Genomic DNA, 16,783 nt, shown 5'->3' on the forward strand with positions numbered 1-16,783 from the left:
CCATCCCATCCCATTCCATCCCATCCCATCCCATCCATCCCATCCCATCCCATCCCATCCCATCCCATCCCATCCCACCCATCCCATCCCATCCCATCCATCCCACCCCATCCCATCCCATCCCATCCCATCCCATCCCATCCCATCCCATCCCATCCCACCCCATCCCATCCCACCCCATCCCATCCCATCCCATCCCATCCCATCCCACCCCATCCCATCCCATCCCATCCCACCCCATCCCATCCCATCCCATCCCATCCCATCCCATCCCATCCCATCCCACCCCATCCCATCCCATCCCATCCCACCCCATCCCATCCCATCCCATCCCATCCCATCCCATCCCACCCCATCCCATCCCATCCCATCCCTCTCCATCCCCGCTCAGGTGCAGCCACAAGCATCCACGATCATGTCGGGGATGTCGGTCTTGACGATGTTTCCGTCGCGGTCGTAGTAGAGCAGCGAGAGCGGGCGGCGCCGCGTGGGCACGCAGCAGGAATCCACGGCCGCCGCCGCGCTCGCCGCCTTGACGCGGTTCAGCACGGCCGTGTGGAAGGAGGCGGCCAGGCCGGGGACGCCGGCCATGTGCAGCGGGCACAGCCCCGAGCAGTAATTCATGTGGTACCTGAGGCACAGGAGAAATTTTACATTGTTTTAAATCGTTTTGATTTAAGCGAAATGTACGTTTTTTGAGTTGAGTCTCTGTGGTTAGAAAACGTAGCTGGGAATCTACAAAATTTGAGGGGTTTTGGGAAAGCTGCAAGATGCGGGCCTCAGAGACAGCAGAGCTCTGCAGCAGCCATGAGATAAGTCAGCAGAAAAATTATTTAAACTGTAGAAAAGCAAAGGCAAATAGAACAATGGCCTGTGTATTAACGCTCTCTAAGCTACAGAAAAGTTTATCTAGCAAGATATTAGGAAAGTTAAAGCTTAATAATGGAGCTCTGTGCGTTGTGTTTTAAGGCTCACAAGCAGGTATTGTATTGGAAATAAGCAGCATTGTTTTAACCAAAGGTACCTGTGCTTATGGTGATTGGATAGAACTGCTGTCAATGTGCTTTTGCTTTGTGTGATTGGTCAAAAAAACTTATAAAGTGAGTTGTAACATTAAGTTCTTTGTGTGCTGCCTGGAATGTGAGCTGGTGGCATCTTCCCATTGTCATAACCACGTAATGGGACTGATGCTGGAAAATAAAACATGTATGTTTATTATTACAGCGCCGGACGCATGCGGAGATTGCTCTCCTTAAAAGGCGTGTGTGCCTCTGGGAACTTCAGGTCCCTTCTTATCCCCCTCTCAAATACGTATGCACACAGTTTCACAATAGGTTCTCACATATTCATTTTTATGAATTTTGCGTGACATTTGCTGCGAGTTCTTCTTTATCAGAAAGAATTCCTAGGCCAGGCTGACCTGCTTCCACAGCAGTCTCTGTCTCTCTCTGTCACCCTCTGTCTCCCCCCCTTATCTCTGTCCTTCATTGAAGCAGTTTCCCCAGAGCCTAGGCCTTGCAGTCAGGCTACACAGACTTAAAGATGCACATTTCACCCAAATCAAAATGGATTTCTGCTCTGGAGAATTTCTACTCAGTTTCCCTTGAGCCTAGGCCTTGCAGTCGGGCTACACAGACTTAAAGATGCACATTTCACCCAAATCAAAATGGATTTCTGCTCTGGAGAATTTCTACTCAGTTTCCCTTGAGCCTAGGCCTTGCAGTCAGGCTACACAGACATAAAGATGCACATTTCACCCAAATCAAAATGGATTTCTGCTCTGGAGAATTTCTACTCAGTTTCCCTTGAGCCTAGGCCTTGCAGTCGGGCTACACAGACTTAAAGATGCACATTTCACCCAAATCAAAATGGATTTCTGCTCTGGAGAATTTCTATTCAGTTTCCCTTGAGCCTAGGCCTTGCAGTCGGGCTACACAGACTTAAAGATGCACATTTCACCCAAATCAAAATGGATTTCTGCTCTGGAGAATTTCTACTCAGTTTCCCTTGAGCCTAGGCCTTGCAGTCGGGCTACACAGACTTAAAGATGCACATTTCGCCCAAATCAAAATGGATTTCTGCTCTGGAGAATTTCTACTCTGTCTCAGCCTCACAAGCCTTCCAAGCTTGTGGCCACCAAAGCTTTTGTTTTCAGGTCTGCTCAGTGGACGGTCATTGGAGTGGGCCTACCAGAGGACTCACAGAACGTGACAAAAGATCGGACAAGATTGGACAGTGAGAACTTTGTTATCGGGGACACTGCACACACACACCCACGGAGATTGAGGTGGCTCCCATGACCATCAAAGGGAACATACCCAACCTCACTCCCCTGGCGCGCTGTCCACGGCTGTCGCAGGCAACTTTTGTGAAAGAATTCTTTCTGATGAAGAAAAACTAGCAGCAAATGTCACGCAAAATTCGTAAAAATGAACATGTATGAACCTATTGTGAAATTGTGTGCATACGTATTTGAGATGGGGATAAAAAGGAACCTGAAGTCCCCAGAGGTACACATGTCATTTTAAAGGAACGATTCCCACACGTGTCCAGCGCTGTCATAAACACACCGACTTTACAACTTTCACCAAAATTGTGGAGTTTTGTTTGACTCCACAAAACACTCTTGTCCCTTTCACAACCTATTGTGAAATTGTGTGCACATGTATTTGAGAAGGATAAAAAGGGATCTGAAGTCCCCAGAAGTACGATTGTAATTTTAAAAGAATTATTCCCACAGGCTGTAATGAACATACTGGCTTTACATCTTTCACAAAAGTTGTGGAGTTTTGTTGACTCCGCAAAACACAGGTCCCATGTATTTGAGGAGGGGATAAAAAGGGACCTGAAGTCCCCAGAAGTACACTTGTCATTTTAAAAGAATGATTCCCACATGCTGTAATAAACATACTGGCTTTACAACTTTCACAAAAAAGTTGTGGAGTTTTGTTAATCTCCGCAAAACTTCACAAAAGTTGTGGAATTTTGTTTGACTCCACAAACCACAGGTACCATGCATTTGAGGAGGAGATAAAAAGGGACCTGAAGTCCCCAGAGGTGCGTATGTCATTTTAAAAGAACGATTCCCACATGCGTCCAGCGCTGTAATAAATATACCGGCTTTACAACTTTCACAAAAGTTGTGGAGTTTTGTTGACTCTGCAAAACAGGTCCCATGTATTTGAGAAGAAGATAAAAAGGGACCTGAAGTCCCCAGAAGAACACGTGTAATTTTAAAAGAATGATTCCCACATGCGTCCAGCGCTGTAATAAATATACCGGCTTTACAACTTTCACAAAAGTTGTGGAGTTTTGTTGACTCCGCAAAACACAGGTCCCATGTATTTGAGGAGGGGATAAAAAGGGACCTGAAGTCCCCAGAAGTACACGTGTCATTTTAAAAGAATGATTCCCACATGCTGTAATAAACATACCGGCTTTACAACTTTCACAAAAAAGTTGTGGAGTTTTGTTTATCTCCGCAAAACTTCACAAAAGTTGTGGAGTTTTGTTGACTCTGCAAAACACAGGTACCATGTATTTGAGGAGGAGATAAAAAGGGACCTGAAGTCCCCAGAGGTGCGTATGTCATTTTAAAAGAACGATTCCCACATGCGTCCAGCGCTGTAATAAATATACCGGCTTTACAACTTTCACAAAAGTTGTGGAGTTTTGTTTATCTCCGCAAAACTTCACAAAAAAGATGTGGAATTTTGATTATCTCCGCAAAACACAGGTACCATGCATTTGAGAAGGGGATAAAAAAGGACCTGAAGTCCCCAGAAGAACACGTGTAATTTTAAAAGAATGATTCCCACACGCGTCCAGCGCTGTCATAAACACACCAACTTTACAACTTTCACCAAAATTTTGGATTTTTGTTTGACTCCACAAAACACAGGTACCAGCATCGTGGTGCCCATCTTGTCCCTTTCACAACCTATTGTGAAATTGTGTGCACATGTATTTGAGAAGGATAAAAAGGGACCTGAAGTCCCCAGAAGTACGAGCGTAATTTTAAAAGAATGATTCCCACATGCATCCAGCGCTGTCATAAACACACCGGTTTTACAACTTCCACAAAAAACTGTGGAGTTTTATCTCCACAAAACTTCACAAAAGTTGTGAAATTTTGATAACCTCCGCAACACCTACCCCTCGGGCTGGATGATCCAATCCTCCCAGCCGATCTCCTTGAAATCCACGAAGAACTCGCGGCGGCAGCACATCCGCGGCTCCGCGCCGCAGTCGACGCCGCGCCGCCGGACGCGGTGGGCAGCCCTGGAACGGGCTTTGGCCACCACGAAGGGCCGGTGGGAATCGCCGTGGCGGGATGGCAGAGGGGATCCCCAGCCCTCCGGCAGCTCCAGGTGCACGGTGAGCCGCGGGGTGTCCTGCGTGAAGAGGTTCTGCACGGCTGCTCCGATATCCAACGCGGTCCAGCCGCGTCTCCGCACCTGCAGCCGGGTCTCGCCGGTCACGGTCAGGTTGGGAGCGGCTGGGTCCGGCTGGAGGAGGCGGATGGTGACACGGTGGGTCCCGGGGGATGGCCAGAACAGGTACAGCGTGGCCTGCTGGACCTCGGTGCTCCGGGACACCTCCGGGGAGAAGCGGAAATGGAGGTGGACGCTGCGGGATGTGGAGGGTCCTGCGCAGAGGAGAAAGAGCGGGGTCAAGAGTGAAGGGAAATCCCGAGCCAGCCCTGTTGTGGTGTTGTGAGGGACCCCAAGGTGAGGTGGGAGATGAGAATTGACTCCAAGGTCTCAGAAGGCTGATATGATATAATACGATATAATACTATATAATACTATATAACATAACATAACATAATACTATATAATACTATATAACATAATATAATATAATATAATATAATATAATATAATATAATATAATATAATATAATATAATATAATATAATATAATATAATATAATATAATATAATATAATATAATATAATATAATATAATATAATATAATATAATATAATATAATATAATATAATATAATATAATATAATATAATATAATATAATATAATGTAATATAATGTAATGCAATGTAATATAATATAATGTAATATAATGTAATGTAATATAATGTAATATAATATAATGTAATATAATGTAATATAATATAATGTAATATAATATAATATAATATAATGTAATATAATGTAATATAATATAATGTAATATAATATAATATAATGTAATATAATGTAATGTAATATAATATAATATAATGTAATATAATGTAATATAATATAATGTAATATAATGTAATGTAATATAATGTAATATAATGTAATATAATGTAATGTAATATAATATAATATAATATAATGTAATATAATGTAATGTAATGTAATATAATATAATGTAATATAACGTAATGTAATATAATGTAATATAATATAATATAATGTAATATAATGTAATATAATATAATGTAATATAATATAATATAATATAATGTAATATAATGTAATATAATATAATGTAATATAATATAATATAATGTAATATAATGTAATGTAATATAATATAATATAATGTAATATAATGTAATATAATATAATGTAATATAATGTAATGTAATATAATGTAATATAATGTAATATAATGTAATGTAATATAATATAATATAATATAATGTAATATAATGTAATGTAATGTAATATAATATAATGTAATATAATGTAATGTAATATAATGTAATATAATGTAATGTAATATAATGTAATATAATATAATGTAATATAATGTAATATTATATAATGTAATATAATATAATATAATGTAATATAATGTAATGTAATATAATATAATATAATGTAATGTAATATAATGTAATATAATATAATATAATGTAATGTAATGTAATACATATATCATATCATATCAATCATATTGTATTATATTATACATATTACATTACATTATAATTTATTTATCATATCATATAACATCATATATCATATCATATCATATCATCATATAATGTCATATTATATTATAAGAAAATGATATATTAAAACTATACTAAGGAAAGAGAAAGGAGCCATCAGAAGGCCAGACAAGAATCAGAATAAAAACTGGTGACAGAGTCTGACACAGCTGACTGTGATTGGCCATTAATTAAAAACAACCACGCGAGACCAATCACAGGCGCGCCTGTTGCATTCCACAGCAGCAGGTAATCATTATTTATATTTTTGTTTATATTTTATATATTTCATAATATTGTTTATATTTCATTTCTGAGGCCTCTCAACTTCTCAGGAGAAAAATCCTGGCAAAGGGATTTTACAGAAAATGTGTCTGTGACAGTTTGGGATGCGCTGTGAGATGGGGTCTCCAAGGAAAGCTGTCTGTGAGAAATTGAATACTTTTTTCCCAGTGGTGATATTTATTTTCCTTTTCAGGAGCCCTGAGTGTGTTTTGGGGAGTTTTCTCCTTGCAGAAGCAGCAGATTCTGGAGTGAAATGAGGCACCCACTGCTCCGGGCGGGATGTGGAGGCACAGCGAGCTGTGCAGCTCCATCCACTCGCAATGAGCCGACAGAAAATTGAGGCTAAAAAAAAATCCCATTTTAGGGAAACGTGGCCATGCCACCCCTTCACCTCCAGCTCAAGGGGGAGGCTTCAGCCCAAGTGGCCAACAGGTGACACGACGGAGCAGCGCATGTGCCACCCTCCCATCCGGGCAGCTTCGGGAGGGGTCCCCGCTTCCAGCAGCGGCGTCCCCGCATCCCGGCCCTGCCTCGCACCTCCCTCCTTCCCTCCTTCCCTCCTTCCCTCCCCTCGGGGCCCCAAACCCGCAGGATCCGCCCTCACCGGGCTCAGCAAAGCTCAGCAGCTCGTACTCCTGCAGCGCCGTCCCGCCGCCGTCCCGGGGCGTCCCGGGGGTGCCGGATCCATCCCGGGGCATCCCGAGGGTGTCGGTGACATCCCGGATCATCCCGGGGGTGCCGGATCCATCCCGGGGCATCCCGGGGGTGTCGGTGACATCCCGGATCATCTCGAGGGTGTCGGTGACATCCCGGATCATCCCGGGGGTGCCGGATCCATCCCGGGGCATCCCGGGGGTGGCATCCTGGATCATCCCGAGGCTGGCGGATCCATCCCGGATCGTCTCGGGGGTGGCATCGCGGATCATCCTGGGGCTGGCATCCCCGTCCCGGAGCATCCTGGGGCTGGCGGGCTCCATCCCGGGGCATCCCGGGGGTGCCGGATCCATCCCGGGGCATCCATAGGGCTGGCATCCCGGACCATCCCGGGTGTGGCATCGCGGGGCATCCCGGGGGTGTCAGATCCACCATCCCGGAGCACTCTGGGGCTGTCATCCCGGATCATCCCGGGGGTGTCATCCCGGATCATCCCGGGGGTTGCAGCCCCGTCCCGGACCATCCCGGGGGTGCCGGATCCATCCCGGACCATCCCGGGGGTGCCGGATCCATCCCGGACCATCCCGGGGGTGTCAGATCCATCCCGGAGCACCCCGGGGGTGGCATCGCGGGGCACCCCGGGGGTGGCAGCCCCGTCCCGCAGCACGGCACGGAGCGCGGTGAGCAGCGAGCCCCGGGACGGCGGCCGCGGCGCGCTGGGCCTGCCCGGTAACCGGAGCTTGGCCAGGATGCTCTGCTTGGCCAGAGCCAGGAGCGCGTCCCGCTGAGCCCCGGGGGCCAGCGAGGCCACCCCGCAGACCGGGCACCAGCCGCCCTTGGCACCGGCCACCCGCGGGAGGCTCAGCAGGAGGAGAACCACGGCCGGCGACATCCCCGGCGGCGGGAGGTGACAACGGGAGCGACTCCCGGCAGCGTCCGAGCGGCGGAACGGGAGCACGGAGAGGAGCGGGGCCGAGCCGGGAGCACCGGGCTCGTTCTCCTGACGTGGCCGCAAACACTGGCCGATCCCGGGCGGGATCAACGCCCCCCGAGCTCCGCCGGAGCCGCCCGGGCACAGCGGAGGCCGCCGCTGCCGTTAAGGTGGAGCGGGGCCGGTGGGGCTGGGGCTGCTCGGAGGGGACACCCCGGTGTCACCTCGGTGCCATCCCGGCCCGGTGCACCGGCAGAGAGGCGGTGAGGACTCCCAGGGACACCGGGAGGATCCTGGAGGGACGCGGAGTTGGGGGGTCCCCGAGGGTGGGAGGATCCCTGGAGGTCAGGGAAGGGGATTTTAGGGGGGGTCGAGGGGTTCGTTGGAGGTGGAGAAATCTGAAAATGGGAGATCCCCACCAATGGGGGATCCCCGAGAGTGGAGAAATCTCTGGAGGTCGGGGAAGAGGGATTTTGGGGCGTCAAGGGGTGGTTGGAGGTGGAAATACCTGAAAATGGGAGATCCCCACCAATGGGGGAGTCCCTGAGGGTTAGGGGGATCTCTGGTGGGTCGGGGAAGGGGGATTTTGGGGGGTCAAGGGGTCTTTGGGGATCTCTGGAGATCGGGGATCCCCAGAGAAGGGGATTTGGGGGGGTCGAGGGGTGGTTGGAGGTGGAAATACCTGAAAATGGGAGATCCCCACCAATGGGGAATCTCTGGAGGTCGGGGATCCCCAGAGAAGGGGATTTTGGGGGGTCGAGGGGTCTTTGGGGATCTCTGGAGTTGGGAAATGCCGACCAGCGGGAGATCCCCGAGGGTGGGAGGATCCCTGGAGGTCAGGGAAGGGGATTTTGGGGGGTCGAGGGGTTCGTTGGAGGTGGAGAAATCTGAAAATGGGAGATCCCCACCAATGGGGGATCCCCGAGGGTGGAGAAATCTCTGGAGGTCAGGGAAGGGGATTTTGGGGCGTCAGGGGGTGGTTGGAGGTGGAAATACCTGAAAATGGGAGATCCTCACCAATGGGGGATCTCTGGAGGTCGGGGATCCCCAGAGAAGGGGATTTTGGGGGGTCGAGGGTTTGTTTGAGATGGGAGATCCCCATCAATGGAGGGTCCCCGAGGTTAGGAGGATCTCTGGAGATTGAGGATCCCCAGAGAAGGGGATTTTGGGGGGTCGAGGGGTGGTTGGAGGTGGAAATACCTGAAAATGGGAGATCTCCACCAATGGGGAATCTCTGGAGGTCGGGGATCCCCAGAGAAGGGGATTTTGGGGGGTCGAGGGCTCTTTGGGGATCTCTGGAGATGGGAAATGCCGACCAGTGGGAGATCCCCGAGGGTGGGAGGATCCCTGGAGGTCAGGGAAGGGGATTTTGGGGGGTCGAGGGGTGGTTGGAGGTGGAGGAATCTGAAAATGGGAGATCCCCACCAATGGGGGAGTCCCTGAGGGTAGGGGGATCTCTGGTGGTCGGGGAAGGGGGATTTTGGGGCGTCAAGGGGTCTTTGGGGATCTCTGGAGATCGGGGATCCCCAGAGAAGGTGATTTTGGGGGGTCGAGGGGTCTTTGGGGATCTCTGGAGATGGGAAATGCCGACCAGTGGGAGATCCCCGAGGGTGGGAGGATCCCTGGAGGTCAGGGAAGGGGATTTTGGGGGGGTCGAGGGGTCTTTGGGGATCTCTGGAGATCGGGGATCCCCAGAGAAGGGGGATTTGGGGGTCGAGGGGTTCATTGGAGGTGGAAATACCTGAAAATGGGAGATCCCCACCAATGGGGGATCTGTGGAGGTCGGGGATCCCCAGAGAAGGGGATTTGGGGGGGTCGAGGGTTTGTTTGAGATGGGAGATCCCCATCAATGGAGGGTCTCCGAGGTTAGGAGGATCTCTGGAGATTGAGGATCCCCAGAGAAGGGGATTTGGGGGGGTCGAGGGGTGGTTGGAGGTGGAGAAATCTGAAAATGGGAGATCCCCACCAATGGGGGAGTCCCTGAGGGTAGGGGGATCTCTGGAGGTCAGGGAAGGGGGATTTTGGGGGGTCAAGGGGTCTTTGGGGATCTCTGGAGATCGGGGAACCCCAGAGAAGGGGATTTTGGGGGGGTCGAGGGGTGGTTGGAGGCGGAGATGGGAGATCCCCACCAATGGGGGATCCTCAGAGGAAGGGAATCCCAGGTGGATCGGGGTTCCCTGGGGGATGAGGGGTGTCCAGAGATGTGGGGTTCCCGGGGATGGAGAATCCCCGGGGAATTTGGGGTCCTGGGGATGTGGGACCCCCCCGGGGAAATGCGGGATCCCTGGAAAGTTTGGGACCCCTGGGGAATTCGGGATCCTGGGGACGGAGGGTCCTAGGGGCTCTGGCATTCCTGGTGATGCGAGATCCTCGGGGAAATGTGGGATCCCGGCGGAATTCGGGATCATTGGAGAGAAGCGGGAGCCTTGGGGACATGTGGGAATTTCCCTGGGGAATTTGGAATTTCGGGGGACGGAGGATCCGGAGGGATGTGGGACCCCCGGAGAAACGTGGGACCCCTGGGGGAATTTTGGGACCCCCGGAGAATTTGGGGTCACTGGGACGGAGGATCCTGGGGGCTGTGGGATCCCTGGGGAATTTGGGACCCCCGGGGAGATGTGGGACCCCTGGAAAATCTGGGATCCCAGGGGACTGAAATTTGGGGTCACTGGGCACATGTGAGACCCCCGGAGAATTTGGGGTCACTGGGACGGAGGATCCTGGGGGCTGTGGAGACCCCTGGGGAATTTGGGACCCCCGGGAACATGTGGGACCCCTGGAAAATTTGGGATCCCAGGGGACGGAAATTTGGGGTCACTGGGCACATGTGAGAGCCCTGGGGAATTTGGGATCCCTGGGGAATTCGGGACCCCCGCGCTCGGAGGACCCCGGCCCATGCGGGACCCGCGAGGGGGCGGAGCCACACGCGATGGGCGGAGCCTGGCGATGACCCCGCCCACAGCCCCGCCCCTTTCCATAAAAGGCGCCCCCGCTCCCTCCGCGCCGCCAGGGGGCGCCCCCCGCCCCTCCCGCGTAGCGTCCCTCCGGTTGCCACAGCAACGCGGGCGCAGCGGGCGCACGATGATGACGCAGCGCGCACGGCGCGTTGACGCAGCGCGCACGCCGCGGGGGAGGGGCCGCCTCCTCTTTCCCTTTTTTTTTTTTTCCCGTTTCTTTCCCGTTTTTCCCCGTTCCGCTCACCCCTCCCCTCCCCCCCCTCCCCATCCCCATCCCGCCCCACCCCGCAGGGCTGGCCCAGCCCCGGCCCGGCCCGGGGTGGCGGCGGCGGCCCCGCGGCGCAGGGCCCGGCGCGGCGCGGCCCGGTCCCCGGTAAGTGCGGCGGGGGCGGGGGGGGAGCGGGGGCTGGGGGCACCGGGGGCGATCGCGGGGCAGCGGGGCACGTGGTGGTGGTGGTGGGGGGGGGGTGTTCTCGGCCCGGGGCTGCTCCGGGGATGGTGCCCGGGGAAGGTTCCCGGCCCGGGGATGGTTTTCGGTTCGGGGATGGCTCCCGGGGCTGCTCCGGGGATGGTTCCGGGATGGTTCCTGGACGGGGTTCCCGGCCCGGGAATGGTTCCCGGGGATGGTTCCTGCCCCTCTCGGGGTCTCTCGGTGCGGGCTCCGTCCGGCCCTTCTCGGGCTCCGGCTCCGGTTCCCAGTCTCCCCTCTCGGGCTCCGGTTCCCGTCCCGGTGCTCTCGGGGTCCGGCTCCGTCCCATCTCCGGCTCCGGTTCCTTCCCTGCCTCTCTCCGGCTCCGGTTCCCGGTCTCCTCTCTCTGTTCCCGGTTCCCGTCCGGCCCCGGTTCCCGCCGTGCCCGTCTCGGGGTCCAGCCCCGGTTCCTGTCCCGCCGCTCTCCGGGTCCGGTTCCCGGTCTCCTCTCTCGGTACCCGGTTCCCGCCGTGCCCGTCTCGGTGCCCCGCTCTCCGCCGCTCCCGCCGCTGTCTCCGCTCGCTCCCGGCGGTTCCCGGGGGCTCTCCCGGAGCCGCCGCCCCGGGCCCGTGAGCGGAGCACGTGGAGCCCGAGAGCCGCCGGTACCGGGGGCAGGGGCGGTGCTGTGGCGTCCTCGGGGACGGCGTGGTTGCTCTGAGATGCTTTCCTGGGTGGGATTCCCCTTTTCCTGGAGTTGTTTCCCCTTTTCCCAAATGCATTTCCCCTTTTCCTGGATGTGATTCCCCTTTTCCTGGAGTTGTTTCCCCTTTCCCTGAATGTGATTGTCCTTCTCCTGGAGTTGTTTCCCCATTTCCATGAGGCGATTCCCCTTTTCCTGGAGATGTTTCCCCTTTTCCTGAATGCATTTCCCCTTTTCCTGGAGGTGATTTAAACCAAAAGAAAGCCTCAAATTTCCTGGATGCAATTTCCCTTTTCCTGTAGATGTTTCCCCTTTTCCCGAATGCATTTCCCCTTTTCCTGGATGTGATTTCCCTTTTCCTGGAGATGTTTCCCGTTTTCCTTTCCTGGAGATGTTTCCCCTTTTCCTGGAGGTGTTTCCCCTTTTCCTGAATGTGATTTTCCTTCTCCTGGAGTTGTTTCCCATTTCCATGAGGTGATTCCCCCTTTCCTGAATGCGTTTCCTCTTTTCCCAAATGTGTTTCCCCTTTTCCTGGATGTGATTCCCCTTTTCCTGGAGGTGATTTAAACCAAAAGAAAACCTCAAATTTCCTGGATGTGATTTCCCTTTTCCTGGAGATGTTTCCATTTTTCCTGGAGGTGTTTCCTCTTTTCCCAAATGTGATTCCCTTTTTCCTCAATGTGATTCCCCTTTTCCCGGGTGTGATTCCCCTTTTCCTGAATGTGTTTCCCCTTTTCCTGGAGATATTTCCCCTTTCCTGCATGTGTTTCTCCTTTTTTCTGGATGTGATTCCCCTTTTCCTGAAGAAGTTTCCTCTTTTCCTGGATGTGATTCCCCTTTTCCTGGATGTGATTCCCCTATTCCCAGAGACATTTCCCCTTTTCCTGAATGTGATTTCCCTTTTCCTGGAGATGTTTCCCCTTTTTCTTTCCTGGAGATGTTTCCCCTTTATCCTGGAGTTGTTTCCCCTTTTCCTAAATGTGATTTTCCTTCTCCCGGAGTTGTTTCCCCCATTTCCATGAGGTGATTCCTCTTTTCCTGTAGATGTTTGCCCCTTTTCCTGAATGCATTTCCCCTTTTTCTGGATGTGATTCCCCCATTCCCAGAGACATTTCTCCTTTTCCTGAATGTGATTTCCCCTTTCCTGGAAATGTTTCCCATTTTCCTGAATGTGATTCCCCTTTTCCTGGATTTGTTTCCCCTTTTCCATGAGGCGATTCCCCTTTTTCCCAAATGTGATTCCCCTTTTCCCAGAGGTGTTTCCCCTTTTCCATGAGGCGATTCCCCTTTTCCTGGATGTAATTCCCTTTTTCCCCGACATGTTTCCCCTTTTCATGAGGTGATTCCCCTTTTCCTGGATGTGATTCCCCTTTTCCTGGGTGTGTTTCCCCTTTTCCATGAGGCAATTCCCCTTTTTCTGAATGTTTTCCCCCTTTTCCTGGAGGTGTTTCCCCTTTTCCCTGAGACATTTCCCCTTTTCCTCAATGTGATTCCCCTTTTCCCAGAAGCGTTTCCCCTTTTCCTGAATATGTTTCCCCTTTTCCCAAATGTGATTCCCTTTTTCCTCAATGTGTTTCCCCTTTTCCTGGGTGTGTTTCCCCTTTTCCATGAGGCGATTCCCTTTTTCTCAAATGTGTTTCCCCTTTTCCTGAATGTGTTTCTCCTTTTCCTGGAGATATTTCCCCTTTCCTGGGTGTGATTCCCCTTTTCCTGGGTGTGATTCCCCTTTTCCTGGGTGTGATTCCCCTTTTCCTGGGTGTGATTCCCCTTTTCCTGGGTGTGATTCCCCTTTTCCTGGGTGTGATTCCCCTTTCCTGGATGTGATTCCCCTATTCCCAGAGACATTTCCCCTTTTCCTGAATGTGATTTCCCCTTTCCTGGAGTTGTTTCCCCTTTCCCTGAATGTGATTTTCCTTCTCCTGGAGTTGTTTCCCCCATTTCCATGAGGTGATTCCCCCTTTCCTGTAGATGTTTCCCCCTTTCCCTGAATGCGTTTCCCCTTTTCCTGGATGTGATTTCCCTTTTCCTGGAGATGTTTCCATTTTTCCCGGAGGTGTTTCCTCTTTTCCCAAATGTGATTCCCCTTTTCCTGGGTGACCCCTTTTCCTGAATGTGTTTCTCCTTTTCTTGGGGATATTTCCTCTTTCCTGCATGTGTTTCTCCTTTTTCTGGATGTGATTCCCCTTTTCCTGTAGATGTTTCCCCTTTTCCTGGATGTGATTCCCCTATTCCCAGAGACATTTCCCCTTTTCCTGAATGTGATTTCCCCTTTCCTGGAGATGTTTCCCATTTTCCTGGATGTGATTCTCCTTTTCCTGGGTGTGATTCCCCTTTTCCCAAATGTGTTTCCCCTTTTCCATGAGGCGATTCCCCTTTTCCCGAATATGTTTCCCCTTTTCCCGAATATGTTTCCCCTTTTCCAAATGTGATTCCCCTTTTCCAAATGTGATTCCCCTTTTCCTGGATTTGTTTCCCCTTTTTTTTCCATGAGGCGATTCCCCTTTTTTTTCCATGAGGTGATTCCTCTTTTCCATGAGGTGATTCCCCTTTTCCCAGAGATGTTTCCCCTTTTCCTGGATGTGATTCCCCTTTTCCATGAGGCGATTCCCCTTTTCCTGGATGTAATTCCCTTTTTCCCAGAGATGTTTCCCCTTTTCCATGAGGTGATTCCCCTTTTCCTGGGTGTGTTTCCCATTTCCATGAGGCGATTCCCCTTTTCCTGGATGTGTTTCCCCTTTTCCTGGATGTGATTCCCCTTTTCCATGAGGCGATTCCCCTTTTCCTGGATGCAATTCCCTTTTCCCAGAGATGTTTCCCCTTTTCATGAGGTGATTCCCCTTTTCCTGAATATGTTTCCCCTTTTCCCAAATGTGATTCCCCTTTTCCTGGATGTAATTCCCTTTTCCCGGACGTGTTTCCCCTTTTCATGAGGTGATTCCCCTTTTCTGGATGTGTTTCCCCTTTTCATGAGGTGATTCCCCTTTTCCTGGATGTAATTCCCTTTTCCCCAGAGATATTTCCCCTTTTCCTGGCGATATTTTCCCTTTTACAGGGAATTATTCCCAACCTGGGATCTCGCAGCAGCTGGGAAGTGCTGCTTTGGAGGGGTCTGTGCTGATGTGATCCATTAAAATGTGATTTTTTTTTGGTTTTTTTTTTTGGGTTTAAAACTTTTAAATCCTCCCAGGGATTCTGCTTTTGGTACCTGCAAAATTTGGGCTGAGGGTCAGAGTTGTCCCTGGTAATTAAAGTGGTAATTGAAGTGTTAATTAAAGCATCTTCAGGTCTGTTTGAAATGTGCTGGTAGAAATTTGTATGAGTTTTTTAGATTTTTTTGGGGGGTTTAAATCCTGTAGATCCTCACACGAATTCTGATTTTGGCACCTGCATAATTTGGGCTGAGGGTCAGGGTTGTTTCTGTCCCTGGCAGGAACTGATGGTAATTTAAGTGTTAATTAAAGTGCTAATTAAAGCATCCCTGGGTCCATTTGAAATGTGCTGGTGAAAGTTTGTGTGAGTTTTTTAGATTTTTTTTTTCGGGTTTAAATCCTTGAAATCCTCACAGGAATTCTGATTTTGATACCTGCAGGAGTTTGGGCTGAGGGTCAGAGTTGTCCCTGGTAATTAAAGTGTTAATTAAAGTGTTAATTAAAGCATCCTTGGGACTGTTTGAAATGTGCTGGTGGAAGTTTGTGCAGATTTTTTGGATTTTTTTTGGGGTTTAAATCCTTGAAGTCCTCCCAGGAATTCTGATTTTGGCACCTGCAGGAGTTTGGGCTGAGGGTCAGAGTTGTTTCTGTCCCTGGCAGGAACTGATGGTAATTAAAGTGTTAATTAAAGTGTTAATTAAAGCATCCTTGGGTCCATTTGAAATGTGCTGGTAGAAATTTGTATGAGTTTTTTAGATTTTTTTTTGGGTTTAAATCCTGTAAATCCTCACAGGAATTCTGATTTTGTCACCTGCATAATTTAGGCTGAGGGTCAGGGTTGTTTCTCTCCCTGGCAGGAACTGAGGGTAATTAAAGTGTTAATTAAAGTGTTAATTAAAGCATCATTGGGTCCATTTGAAATGTGCTGGTAGAAGTTTTTGAGCATTTTTTGGGGTTTTTTTGGGGTTAAATCCTGGAAATCCTTCTAGGAATTCTGATTTTGGCACCTGCAAAATTTGGGCTGAGGGTCAGGGTTGTCCCCTGGTAATTAACGTGGTAATTAAAGTGTTAATTAAAGAATCCCTGGGTCTGTTTGATATGTGCTGGTGGAAATTTGAGGTTTTATTTTGGTTTAAATCCTTGAAATCCTTGCAGGAATTCTGATTTTGGCACCTGCAGGAGTTTGGGCTGAGGGTCAGAGTTGTCCCCTGGTAATTAAAGTGGTAATTAAAGTGGTAATTAAAGCATTATTTGGACTGTTTGAAATGTGCTGGTAGAAATTTGTGAGAGTTTTTTAGATTTTTTTGGGGTTTAAATCCTGTAAATCCTCACAGGAATTCTGGTTTTGGTACCTGCATAATTTGGGCTGAGGGTCAGGGTTGTTTCTGTCCCTGGCAGGAACTGATGTTAATTAAAGTGTTAATTAAAGTGTTAATTAAAGTGTTAATTAAAGCATCCTTGGGTCAATTTGAAATGTGCTGGTAGAAATTTGTGTGAGTTTTTTGGGGGTTTTTTGGGTTTAAATCCTGTAAATCCTCACAGGAATTCTGATTTTGGTACCTGCAAAATTTGGGCTGAGGGTCAGAGTTGTCCCCTGGTAATTAACGTGGTAATTAAAGTGTTAATTAAAGAATCCCTGGGTCTGTTTGATATGTGCTGGTGGAAATTTGAGGTTTTATTTTGGTTTAAATCCTGGAAATCCTTGCAGGAATTCTGATTTTGGCACCTGCAGGAGTTTGGGCTGAGGGT

At 49.6% G+C, this 16,783-nt stretch overlaps 1 protein-coding gene across 1 annotated transcript; it reads right to left on the bottom strand.

Moving 5' to 3' along the window:
• Positions 1-377: 377 nt before the first annotated feature.
• On the bottom strand, positions 378-7,160 carry LOC134431238 (inhibin beta C chain-like). Its single transcript, XM_063179223.1, has 3 exons — positions 6,839-7,160; positions 4,156-4,648; positions 378-631 (listed from the first exon to the last, which is right to left on the bottom strand). The coding sequence occupies exons 1-3, from the start codon at positions 7,158-7,160 to the stop codon at positions 388-390; spliced, it is 1,059 nt and encodes a 352-aa protein (XP_063035293.1). The 3' UTR covers positions 378-387.
• Between the last annotated feature and the right edge of the window lie 9,623 nt (positions 7,161-16,783).

The sequence above is a fragment of the Melospiza melodia genome, chromosome 31 (genome assembly GCF_035770615.1).
Source record: "Melospiza melodia melodia isolate bMelMel2 chromosome 31, bMelMel2.pri, whole genome shotgun sequence".
In the NCBI taxonomy this organism is placed as follows: domain Eukaryota; kingdom Metazoa; phylum Chordata; class Aves; order Passeriformes; family Passerellidae; genus Melospiza; species Melospiza melodia.